This window comes from Humulus lupulus, chromosome 1, assembly GCF_963169125.1.
Source record: "Humulus lupulus chromosome 1, drHumLupu1.1, whole genome shotgun sequence".
Lineage (NCBI taxonomy): Eukaryota > Viridiplantae > Streptophyta > Magnoliopsida > Rosales > Cannabaceae > Humulus > Humulus lupulus.
The window spans coordinates 28,832,595-28,844,442 of NC_084793.1; the positions used below are offsets into that span (position 1 = coordinate 28,832,595).

Below are 11,848 nucleotides of genomic sequence, written 5' to 3' on the forward strand. Positions count from 1 at the left end.
CCTTTTAGAAGGGTTGTCCCCCGGGGGTTTTGAGGTCGTAGGATCCGCCAAGGTCGAGGCAGAGTTTGTGTTTGTTATTGTAGTTATGGGCTGAGAGGTCATATTTAATGCTGACCTCACCTCCTCTATATTAACAAACCTCTGAGCTCATCGATTGAACTCGGTTAAGGACCTTACGGGCTTCCTCTTCATATCCTCCCAGAGAGGACTTCCAGGCATTACTCCGACACGGACAGCCATTAAATGGTCGCTGTCGTCCATGTCACGTGCTCGAGCAACTTCCAAATTAAACCTTGTGAGGTAACTTTTCAATGTTTCATTCGGCTGCTGTCGAACATTGGTCAAGGCAGACGCCTCGGGCCTAATTCCGACCATGGATTTGAATTGCTTCTTGAAATCTCTAGATAATTGATCCCAAGAAGCAATCGAATGCCTCTTATACTTTTCAAACCAGTTTTTTGCTGGTCCTGTGAGCGAGGCTAGAAACAGCATGCATCTGAGCTCGTAGCCCACATTACTGGCTCACATGATTATGTTGAACGTACTTAAATGAATATATGGATCTGAATTCCCATTAAATGGTGGAACATGAGGAATTATGAATCCCTGAGGAAACGGGGTGCTGGAAATATGAGGGGCGAAGGGTTCGAGTTCTTCGTTGAACTCTTTGTCCCGATCCCGACCTCGTTCAATTTGTAAGAGCCTGAATGCTCTTTCCAGCTGTTCAATCCTTTCTTGGACTGGATCCACGGGGGGGTCTGAATTGAAGCAGTGGGAACTGGTTATCGTTGATCACAACCCCAGCTTCGCACCTCAGTACGGGGTTCTTGCGTCCATTGAGATGATCTCTCAGATCTGGATTCGACGGATTATCATTCCCCCAATTATAGTTCAAGTGTTCTCTTAAATCTGGGTGATCCCTTCGATTCCTAGTATTTCTACGTCCCTGGTCATACATACTGACCGATCTAGTGTCTCCCGAGCCTTCACTGACACGGCTGGCTGCACGTTTATTTTGAGATGGGTTCCTTGCCGATTGCCTCGTCTCAATAGTGTGAGACCGAGACATTTCGTTTCTCGTGGGTTGGGTACCTCTATGCTCCCTAGCATTCTCCCCATTTCCACGCCTTCGCCCAGCTCGCCTTTCCTTATCACCATGGGTCGGTTGTGTGTTCCTCCTAGTTGGTGAAGGATACCTTATTGGCGATGGTGGGTGCCTTATTGGTGATGGTGGTTGCCATCCATTACGAGGCCTAGAAGGTCCTGAGTTCTCTCGACCAGGTTCTGTAACGTTCTGCGTGGTACCAGGATTTTTGGTCCGAGCTTCCGAAGGGGCTTGTTTATTCCCTACTCCATCTGGTGTCTCCGCAGTTGGGTTGGCAGGACCTCCAGCCCAGTTATTTCTCCAGGTTCTCGGCGGAGCAAGTTATTTCGCTGGCGGCTGTGGTCGCTCCGCTCTTTGGGTGGCAGCATTTTTGCGTGGCCGCCCTCGAGGCCTACGTGGCGGAACATGAACGTCCCGCGAAGGCAGAGCCTGATCCTCTGGCGGAGGTGGGACCTGAGCCGCCTGTGCCTCAGCAGCTAGTCTGGCTAGCTCTTCATTGCGCTTCTTGGCCTCTGCCAACTGCTTTCGCAGTGAAGATTTTTGAGTTCCACTATCGGGACATATCGTTCAGGATTGTAGTACATGTCCTCGTCGTCTGTGGGGGCTGGTGGCCCCCGAGAATCAGATGAACCACTCCTCTCATCAGGGTCCGAGTTCACCATGGGATGCTTTCCAGGGCGTCAGGGATAGTCAGCTTCGTCTAAAATTTCATCCTCAGGAACATTGGGATCATCTGTTGCCATTGTTGATTTGGGAGGTTCTTTGACACATGTACTGTTTAACAGCTCTCAATGAAAGCACCAAACTGTTGATGTCGTTTTTCGCCAACTTAAATTGTAGAGCAATTAAACAATAAAGCAATGGAGCGAATGAATAGTGAAGAAAGACAATAGGATTTTTACGTGGTTCGGCAGTTAATTCTGCCTAGTCCACGAGTCTATGTTATTAAGACTTAGGAGTTTTCTGGAAATTCTTCAGAGATGAATTACCTAGAGTTTTCTCTCCATAAATCAGAAAATCGGCCCTTTACAAGTGGTGATTCCTTCTCTATTTATAGAGAATGTTGCAGAATTCATTCCCACATATTTCAGGAAGAGTAAATCAATTGAATTAATGATATTAAATGCATTATCTCCTATATACACGGAAACATCCCATGAAGATCGGGGATGAATAACAGATTAAATGATATCCCTTAAATATTGAGATTGCACAACAATAAACATGTTCACACATAATGGGCTATCCCAGGTGATTCATCAGATCTTTGAGATCAGCAATTTGACTCATAGTCTGTCACCCAACTTCGCGCTATGCTCGGGACAAGTAGGTGCTGACGAGCTTGCACTTCCTGAGCTTGAGATATCTCGTCTGAAGACAATCGGCAAACAATATAGTGTCGTGCCATTGCCCATCGCGAGCTCAGAAAATATTCGAGGTTACACATCCTCGAGATCGTTGTTTTACTTTAGAGAGGTTTAACGGTTGGACTATATGATGTCTTCATACATTTCGAGCTCACACCTGACGAGCCCAGTTTTCGGGGTCATAACTTCTTATCTCGAAATCTGGGTGTAATGATATTTTATAATATTTAAATTTATATTAATATAAGTATTAAATATATAGTATTGTATTAAATATTATTATACTAATAATATTTAAATTCATATTAATATAATTAGTAAAAAATTAGGATTATATGTTATCATCATAATAATAATTTATAATATGTAAATTTATATTAATATAATTATTAAATATTTAGCTTTGTATTATATATTATTATAATAATGATATTTTATAACATTTTAATTTAAATTTATATTAATATAATTATTATATATGTAGTCTTACATTAAATATTACTATAATAATAATATTTTATAATATTTGATTTTATATTAATATAATTAATAAATATTTAATTTTAGTTAGTTCGAAATATATATTCCGTTAAATATTTAGAATATCCCGATAAAGTTAACAAAACACACCATTAAAATAAAAAAATTTCATTATTTACACATTTTTTTTATATAGAAGATATATATATATATATAAATTGAATAAATACAAAGAAAAAAAAGGAATATTGAACTCTCCCGCAAACAAAATGATTTCAAAAGGTGAAAAATCAAAGCACTGGTTAAAGTAAGGACCACAAAAGTTACTGTTGAGAGATACTAAGCAAAGAATAATAATATTTCTTCTTCTTCTTCATTTATTTATTATTTGTTTTTTTTAAAAGAAGCTTTGCAATTTGAGAGTACTGAAAATATTGAAATTGGGTTTCTTTTCCCTTATTCAATTATCAAAATGGGTTATATTTCTACGTGACTATAATAAATTCATACCATGCTATCATTCTCAATTTTTATTATTTTATAATTTTAATTGTTTCCTAGCCAGCATTCAATTCATGACTTTTTATATAAATATATATATATATATACTAGATATAAACAATGTGGAACATGCACGTGCACGGTTGTTTGGTTTTATTTATAGAATTTATTAATTATTTTTATTAAATTTATATTATTGTAATATAAATTTCAAATAAACATTCTATTTTAATTAAATAATTTATTTATTTTTGTTTAAGTTTATATTTGTTCTAGTTTTTGAATTTGGGAGTGACAACAATAAATTATATATTATATGTTTAATGTAACATTAAATATTATACGTAGATTTTAAATTTAAGTTTCTTGCTAGTTTTTTTTATAAAGCAATTTTTTACTAATTGATAGTAGATTATATTATATGTTTAATATGATATTATTCTAATAAGTGAATTTAAGTTTAATTAAATTTTATTTAAGTTATAAAACGTATGATTTTATTATTTTTAAATAATTATCATTGTAAAATATTTCAAAAATATCATATATTGTTTTGTTTAATTATTTATTATTTTTAAATAATTATCATTGTAAAATATCTAAAAAATATTATATTTTAATTAATTTATTTATTTTATTTAAGTTTAAGTATTTACAAATTAAAGTTAAATATAAAAATATTCTGTTAAATATAAGAATATTCTGTTAATATTATAAAAAAAATAAAAAACTATTAAAACAAAAAATTTCTATTATCTACACACTTATTATATAATATATATATATTAATTTATATACATATTTCGCTATTGAAACTTGTAGGGAAACACTTGTTTGATTATTATTGATGATGTAATTTTAGATTGTATTTCCAATTACAAATTTAAATAGCATTTATATTAATAAAAATAGTATCTTCTATACAATAGAAATAAAAATTTTAATAAAACATTTTCTTTCTAAGTTTATTAAACTTTGTTAAAAAAATAAAATGTCTAGGAACACCATGTATTTAGCAAACTAATCGTACCAAACGTAAATAGTAAGAAGAAGAAGTTGTTATCATTGGTAATTTATGTGTCTGCATTTTTTTCTTCATCCTTTTTACTACTAACTATTATTATAAAAATGTTAATATTACAGTTTCATTTATATAAGATGCTAATGGAATTAATTCTGACGTACAGATCAGACGTGCTGATTGGAGAAATTTATCACCACCATATTGAATTGTAACCTAACCTTTTTTAAGTTATATATGTATATATCATTGCAAAAAATTATACCTGGGAGAATATTTTGTTATTTTAACTTAAAACGACGTCGTCCAATGCATGTTTTCAATCAATATAATAGAAGCAGGGTCATATGGTCATCTCATATACCAAAGAAATTTAATTATGCTAAAAAAGACCAACTTTATTGAATAATTAATGAGCTTCTTCTTCTGCTAGTGACCCAAATATCTGCAATAATGGACTTTCGACTCTTCTCGAAGTATATACCAAAAGAAGTATATATGTAGATATGTTTGACTTGGTATCCTATTACCTACCATGAAATTATTGAGACGCACTAAGCCATTTAAATAAAATAAAAAAGGTGATGATGAAGTTACTCGAATACCATACTGGGATTTTGCACTGTGGCACTACGGCTCCAGAATCAGTATTATTAAGGCACGTTGTACTTTGTCGAGTATTCTACTTATAATGAACCCTATCTTAGAAGATATAAGTGTATTAATAATAACATTCTAGTAGCTAGCAACACGTACATGAGCCTTTTTAACTTGTTTTGATTCTCATCGACACGTAGCTGTGATATGAAAGAAACCCTCGACGGCAGGAGCTGCACTAGCTTGGTTATGAGAGTGCTAGTGCAATTACAGATTGCGCCGGCCATGGATGAGCCACTTGTAGACTCTGAGAACCACAAGGTGATACAATATTAGATATGATTATAGGTAAGTGCTCTTCTAAACTTCACTTATAAATAGGGCTATGCAACTCAACGTAGACTACATAAGTGCATTGTAAGTTGTCATATTTACTACATTATATCGATCCATATTCTATTTCTGTTATCTTACGGTGGTCTGATTTGTTCAGTACGTAAACATGAGAAAGATTATGGGAAACGTTGGAGTGTTCGTTTTAATGACAATGATGATTTTCACAAGACTTGGAGAAGGACATAGAAAAGAATTGAATAATTGTTTCGGTGGTGGGTATAGAGGTAAAGGAGGGGGAGGCGGAGCTGGTGCAGGTGGAGGTGGAGCTGTAGGTGGTGTTGGTGTTGGAGGTGGACTAGGTGCAAGTGGTGGTGGTAGAGCTGGAGGAGGAGCTAATGCAGGTGGTAATATTGGTGGTGGAATGGTTGTAGGTGGTGGTATCGGTGCTGGAGGTGAAGCAAGCATAGGTGGTGGTGTAAGAAATGGTGTTGGGGTTGTTAGTGGAGGTGGAAGTGCGGGGGCTAGTGGTGAAGCTACAATTGGAGGTGGAGTAAGCACAGGTGGTGATGCTAGAGCTGGAGGAGGAGCTAGTGCAGGCAGAATTGTAGGTGGTGGAGCAGGTGCAAGTGGTCATTTTGGTAGTGGAACTAGTGGAGAAGCTAGTGGTGGAAAAAGTGTAGGCAGTGGAGAAAGAGTTGGAGGAGGATCAAGTGCAAGTGGAACTATTGGTGGTGGAGCAGGTGCAAATGGTGGTGTTAGTGTAGGAGGTGGAACAAATTTAAGTGGTGGTGCAAGTAGTGGTATTGGGATTATTGGCGGAGGTGGTACTGTGGGGGCTAGTGGTGGAGCTGCAATTGAAGGAGGAGCTAGTGCAGGTGGAAATATTGGCAGTGGAGCAAGTGCAACTGGCAATGTTGGTGGTGGAACTAATGGTGGAGTAAGTGCAGGCGGTGGTGGTAGAGATGGAGGGGGGGTTAATGCAGGAGGAACTGTGGATGGTGGAGCAAGTGCAGGTGCTAGTGCAGGGGTTGGTGGTGGTGGAGTTGCTCGAGGTGGTAGTGCGGGTGCTAGTGGTGGTGCTATAATTGGAGGAGGAGCTAATAGTACTGGAACTGTTGGTGGATATACTTCTGAGGGAGCTGCAGGTGGAGTAAGCACTGGTGGTGGCGCTAGAGTTGGAGGAGGAGCTAGTGGAGGAGCAGGGGCAAGTAGTGGTATTAGTGGTGGAACTAATGGAGGAGCAAGTGCAGGTGGTGGTGGTAGAGTTGGAGGAAGAGCTAGTGCATGTGGAACTATTGGTGGTGGAGCAGGTGCAAGTGGTGGAGTCGGTGCTAAAGGTGGAGCAAGTGCAGTTGGTGGTGTAAGCAACGGTGTTGGGGTTATTGCTAGAGGTGGAGTTGTTGGAGGCGGTAGTGCTGGTGCTAGTGGTGGAGCAACTATTGGAGGAGGATCGAGTGGTAGTGGAACTATTGGTGGATCTACTGCGGGTGGAGCTATTGGTGGAGGAGTTGCAGGTGGAGTAAGCGTAGGAGGTGGCACTAGAAAGGGAGCTAATTCAAGCGAAACTATTAGTGGAGTAGATGCAAGTGGCGGTGTTAGTGGTGGAACTAGTGGAGGAGCTAGTGAAAGCGGTGGTGGTAGCACTGTAGGAGGAGCCAGTGCAGGAGGAATTGTGGGCGGTGGAGCAAGTGCAAATGATGGTGGTGGGGTTGCTAGAGGTGGTAGTGCGGGGGCTGGTGGTAGAGCTGGAGGAGCAGCTAATGCAGGCGGATCTATTAATGGAGGAGCAGGCACAAGTGGCGGTGTTAGTGGTGGAGGAGGAGGAAGTGTAGGTGGTGGTGTAAGTGATGGTGCTTTGGTTGTTGGTGGAGGTGGAGTTGCTGGAGGTAATAGTGCGGGGCCTAGTGGTGGAGCTACAATTGGAGGGGGAGCTAGTAGTAGTGGAACTGTCAGTGGATCTCCTACAGGTGGTATTAAAGCTGCACAGGGAGCTAATGCAGACGAAATTGTTAATGGAGGAGCAGGCGCAAGTGGTAGTGTTAGTGGAGAAGCTAGTGGTGGAATAAGTGCAAGCGGCGGTGGTAGCACTGGAGGAGGAGCTAGTGCAAGCGAAACTGTGGGTAGTGGAGCAAGTGCAAGTAGTGGTACTGAGGTTGTTGGAGGTGGTAGTACAGAAGCTAGTGGTAGAGTTGATGGAGGAGCTAATGCAAACAAAAATGTTAGTGGAGGAGTAGGTGCAAGTGGTGGTGTTAGTGGAGGAACTAGTGGAAGAGCTAGTGGTGGAGCAAGTACAAGTGGTGGTGGTAGCACTAGGGGAGAATCTAGTGTAGGGGGGACTGTGGGTGGTGGAACAAGTTCAAGTGGTGGCATAAGTGGTGGTGTTGGGGTTGCTGGAGGTGGTAGTGCAGGGGCTAGTGGTAGAGTTGGAGGAGGATCTAATGCAAGCGGAGCTATTAGTCGAGGAGTAGGTGCAAGTGGCAGTGTTAGCGGTGACGCTAGTGGTGAAGTAAGTGCAAGCAGTAGTGGTAGCACTGGAGGAGGAGGTAGTGCAGGTGGAACTATGGGTGGTGGAGCTAGTGGTGGTGTCAATGGTGGTGCTGGGGGTGTTGGGGTTGCGAGAGGTGGTAATGCGGGGGCTAGTGGTAGAGTTGGAGGAAGAGCTAATGCAAGCGGAACTGTTAGTGGAGGAGCAAGTGAAAGTGGCAATGTTAGTGGTGGAACTAGTGGAGGAGCTAATGGTGGAGTAAGTGCAAGCGGTGGTGGTAGCACTGGAGGAGGAGCTAGTGCAGGGGGAACTATGGGTGGTGGAGCTACTGGTGGTGTAAGTGGTGGTGCTGGGGTTGTTGAGGGTGCTAGAGATGGTATTGCGGAGGCTAGTGGTAGAGTTGGAGGAGGAGCTAATGCAAGCGGAGCTGTTAGTGGAGTAGGTGCAAGTGGCGATGTTAGTGGTGGAGCTAGTGGTGGAGTAACTGCAAGTGGTGCTGATAGCATTAGAGGAGGAACTAGTGCAGGCAGAATTGTGGGTGGTGAAGCAAGTGCAAGTGGGGGTGTAAGTGGTGGTGCTAGGGTTGCTGGTAGTGGTAGTGCAGGAGCTAGTGGTATAGTTGGAGCAGGAGTTAATGCAGGCAGAACTATTAGTGGAGGAGCAGGTGCAAGTAGCAGTGTTAGTGGTGGAACTAGTGGTGGTAGTGGTAGCACTGGAGGAGGAGCTAATGCAAGCGGAGCTGTGGGTGGTGGAGCAAGCGCAGGTGGTCGTGCAAGTAATGGTATTGGGGTCGTTGGTAGCGATGGGGATGCTGGAGGTAGTAGTGCGGGGGCTAGTGGTACAGTTAATGGAGAAGCTAATGGTAGTGGCATTATTGGTGGCTCTACTATAGGTGGAGGGAGCGCAAGTGGCGGTGCTCGAGTTGGAGGAGGAGCTAATGCAGAGGAAACTGTTAGTGGGGAAGGAAGTGTTAGTGGTGGAACTAGTGATGGAGTAAATGCAGGCGGTGGTAGTAGAGCTGGAGGAGTTAGTGCAGGAGGAACCATTGGTGGTAGAGTAGGTGCAAGTGGCGGTGTTGGTGGTGGAGCTAATGGTTGATATATGCAAAAGCCAATTGTAGAGGTGGGACTAGTGGTTGATTTAGTTTGCAAATCGTGGATGAAAGGATGTAGAAGTGGCATGGTTGCAAATGGTGTGATGGGTCAACACTAATATAACGCAGTAAAAGTAAAATTAGTTACTAAATAGTAGTTATACTATATAACTAATCATTTTCTATCTTAAAGCACCTTACATGAGTCAATTACAAATTTCATTTTCTTTACGCTTGTGTGTGTAGTAAGAATGTAAAAAAATATTTCTCATATAATAAAATCTATATTATATAATGGAATAAAGACATTAAATAGTCATTTTATTGTTAAGGAACAAGTTGTGTGCTTTGTGGATAGTTTATATGTTTGTCGAACTAAAGTTGTAAAGAAAACTAATATGATCATAGATAACAAATTGGCTGCACATTAATATAGTTAAACTCTTTTAAATTTCAATAAAGAAAAGTGTAAAGAAAAGAAGAAAAAAATAGTGCCTAATCCCATTTGGTTACGAATGATTCAAAGTTTTGAGCCAGTATGGGGAATTGGGGAATTTGTAAATGAGAATATTTGGAGTTTTCTCTTAACAATTAATGTAATCACTTGTTAAGAGGCATATACATGTTAGATAAGTAATTTACACTTGTTAATAAATGAGTTACATACGTATTCATTAAAATTTAATTATTTATTTTGCTTAGTTGCATTTAGTTTGCTAGCCAGATATTGAATATATATATATATATATATATATTTTTATCTCCTTTATTTGCAGTGATGAAATACTTTTCTGCAAAATATTTTTCTAATTAGTTTTTTGTTTTGGGTATTTTCAAGTTCATTATAACTATTTTGTTAATTTAATTTAGGAATATATTAAAAAAAGTCTCAATTTCAGTTAATATATAAAATAAGTCAAATTTTTATTTAGGGTTTATATTTTTTTTGACCATGTGTTTTTTCTGATTATCTATTTGGATCCTATGTTTTAAAAAATTCATTTTTAGACCCTATATTTTGTAAAATGGTTCAAATAGACCCCTAAACTCAATTTTAATAAAGAAAAAATTGAATATAACAACACAGTTTGTAAGCAGAATGGTTTTATTTTTGTTCTGAATTGTTAGTTTGATGAATTATTTGTGATTTCAGTTGAGAAAATTTTGACCAAAATCGGGTTTAGCGTTCTATTTGAACTATTTTACAAAATATAGGGTCCAAAAAGTAATTTTCAAAATACATGATCCAAACAGATAATGAGATTAAACACATGGTACAAAAAAGTATAAACCATTTTATTTAATTATGCTTACTTATTTCTTTGTTTGTGTTTTATTTTTCTGTAATTATATTTGACTTTATTTATTTGGTAAGCAAGTAACTAAGTTATATTTGATTGAAGTAATATAATAGATTTCACTTTTTTTAATTGTCTAAATTAATGAAGTGGTTTTCTTACTATTTTAAATGATGTTAATTTGGCCACAAAACAAATATTCTCTACTTAATATTTCGACGAGACATAAAAATATTATTAGTATTGAGTGTTCTAATTGATCACCACGATTATATATAGGGAAATTTACAAAAAAATACTAAAAATAGCAAAACGTTTACATTTATACAGTGACACGGATAAATTTTCATTTTTACAATTCAAATATTTTTTTTTCTTTTATACGATGTATTATGGTGGTGTTCATTTGGCCTTTCTCCGGCGGGTATGGATGTAAAGATGTGAGGCAAAACATATGATTTTGTTCTGGAGATCTCCCTATTTCATTCACTTTGACTCTTGCCGATGTTTTGATGTTTATAAGTTTGCTGCCAAAATATATATAATTATGTCAATTAGTCGTTACTTTAGTCCCAATTTGTAGCGTCCACCTAATCCAGGACCGTTATACTGTATAATTAAATAGTGCTTAACTCGCTAAACGAGTCATTTAGACTTAAACCGTGTAATTGAAACCTACCACAGGTTTAGGTACTAAAACTTTCGGTCAAAAGCCAACAACTCCATTAAAAGAGTTTGACTTCAATACATGGGATCCAAACATAGTTTAAAACCGTTACAAACCCAAAAATGTATACAAAAACCGACCAAGGCGACAAAATCAGGGTCCAACCCTAGTTCCAATTGATAACCTCTGCCGTGGCGGACGAGCAGGCCGCATATGTACACTCTGCCCCTGAAGCTCTCCAACTCATGGTTGGTCCAACTTTTCCTTTCCTTTACCTGCACCATTTAGCACCCATGAGTCGTGGCTCAGCAAGAAAACATAATCATGCTTATAAGTAGTACATTATCAGATCACATATTCATAATTAGCATGCCCAACAATAATAACCCTACTCATGCATGCAATCAATCTAGATAAGTGACTATAGAGTCACAATAGGGTCTAGTGCCCAATTTATCAGATATCAGCCTTAGAACTGGCCAAGCAGGTCTGATGGTTATCATTCTAGACGACCCTAGGGGCGTTCAAGTGTATGTCTCACTTCCGAGTTGGCTTAACCCTATCAACCAGCATTTAGCACGCTATTGCCGCCCTCGACTCCTTGGTCGAGCCTTTAAACCCTCGACTTATAAGTCGAGTCCCTAAACCTTCAACTGATAAGTCGAGTCTTTTAACTTTCGACTGATAAGTCAAGTCTTTTAACCTTCGACTGATAAGTCGAGTCTTTTAACCATCAACTAATAAGTTGAGTCTTTCACCTTCAACTGACAAGTCGAGTCTTAAACCTTCGACTGATAAGTCGAATCTTTTAACATCTGATTGATAAGTCGAATCTTTTAAAACAGATACGTCCTTGACTATTAAGCCAAACTCTTCATCAGATAACACAGATGAATCC

The 11,848-nt window shown here is 38.7% G+C and overlaps 1 protein-coding gene across 1 annotated transcript; it reads left to right on the plus strand.

The window, feature by feature from the left end:
• The first annotated feature begins 5,278 nt into the window (after positions 1-5,278).
• LOC133806209 (uncharacterized) lies at positions 5,279-9,206 on the plus strand. Its single transcript, XM_062244356.1, has 2 exons — positions 5,279-5,392; positions 5,565-9,206. The coding sequence occupies exons 1-2, from the start codon at positions 5,279-5,281 to the stop codon at positions 8,988-8,990; spliced, it is 3,540 nt and encodes a 1,179-aa protein (XP_062100340.1). The 3' UTR covers positions 8,991-9,206.
• Positions 9,207-11,848: the final 2,642 nt, after the last annotated feature.

Coding starts and splice junctions, on each gene's coding strand:
- LOC133806209 (XM_062244356.1), top strand. CDS start 5,279: ATGAAAGAAACCCTCGACGGCAGGAGCTGCACTAGCTTGGTTATGAGA. Junction 5,393..5,564: donor TAGACTCTGAGAACCACAAG/GTGATACAATAT, acceptor TGATTTGTTCAG/TACGTAAACATGAGAAAGAT.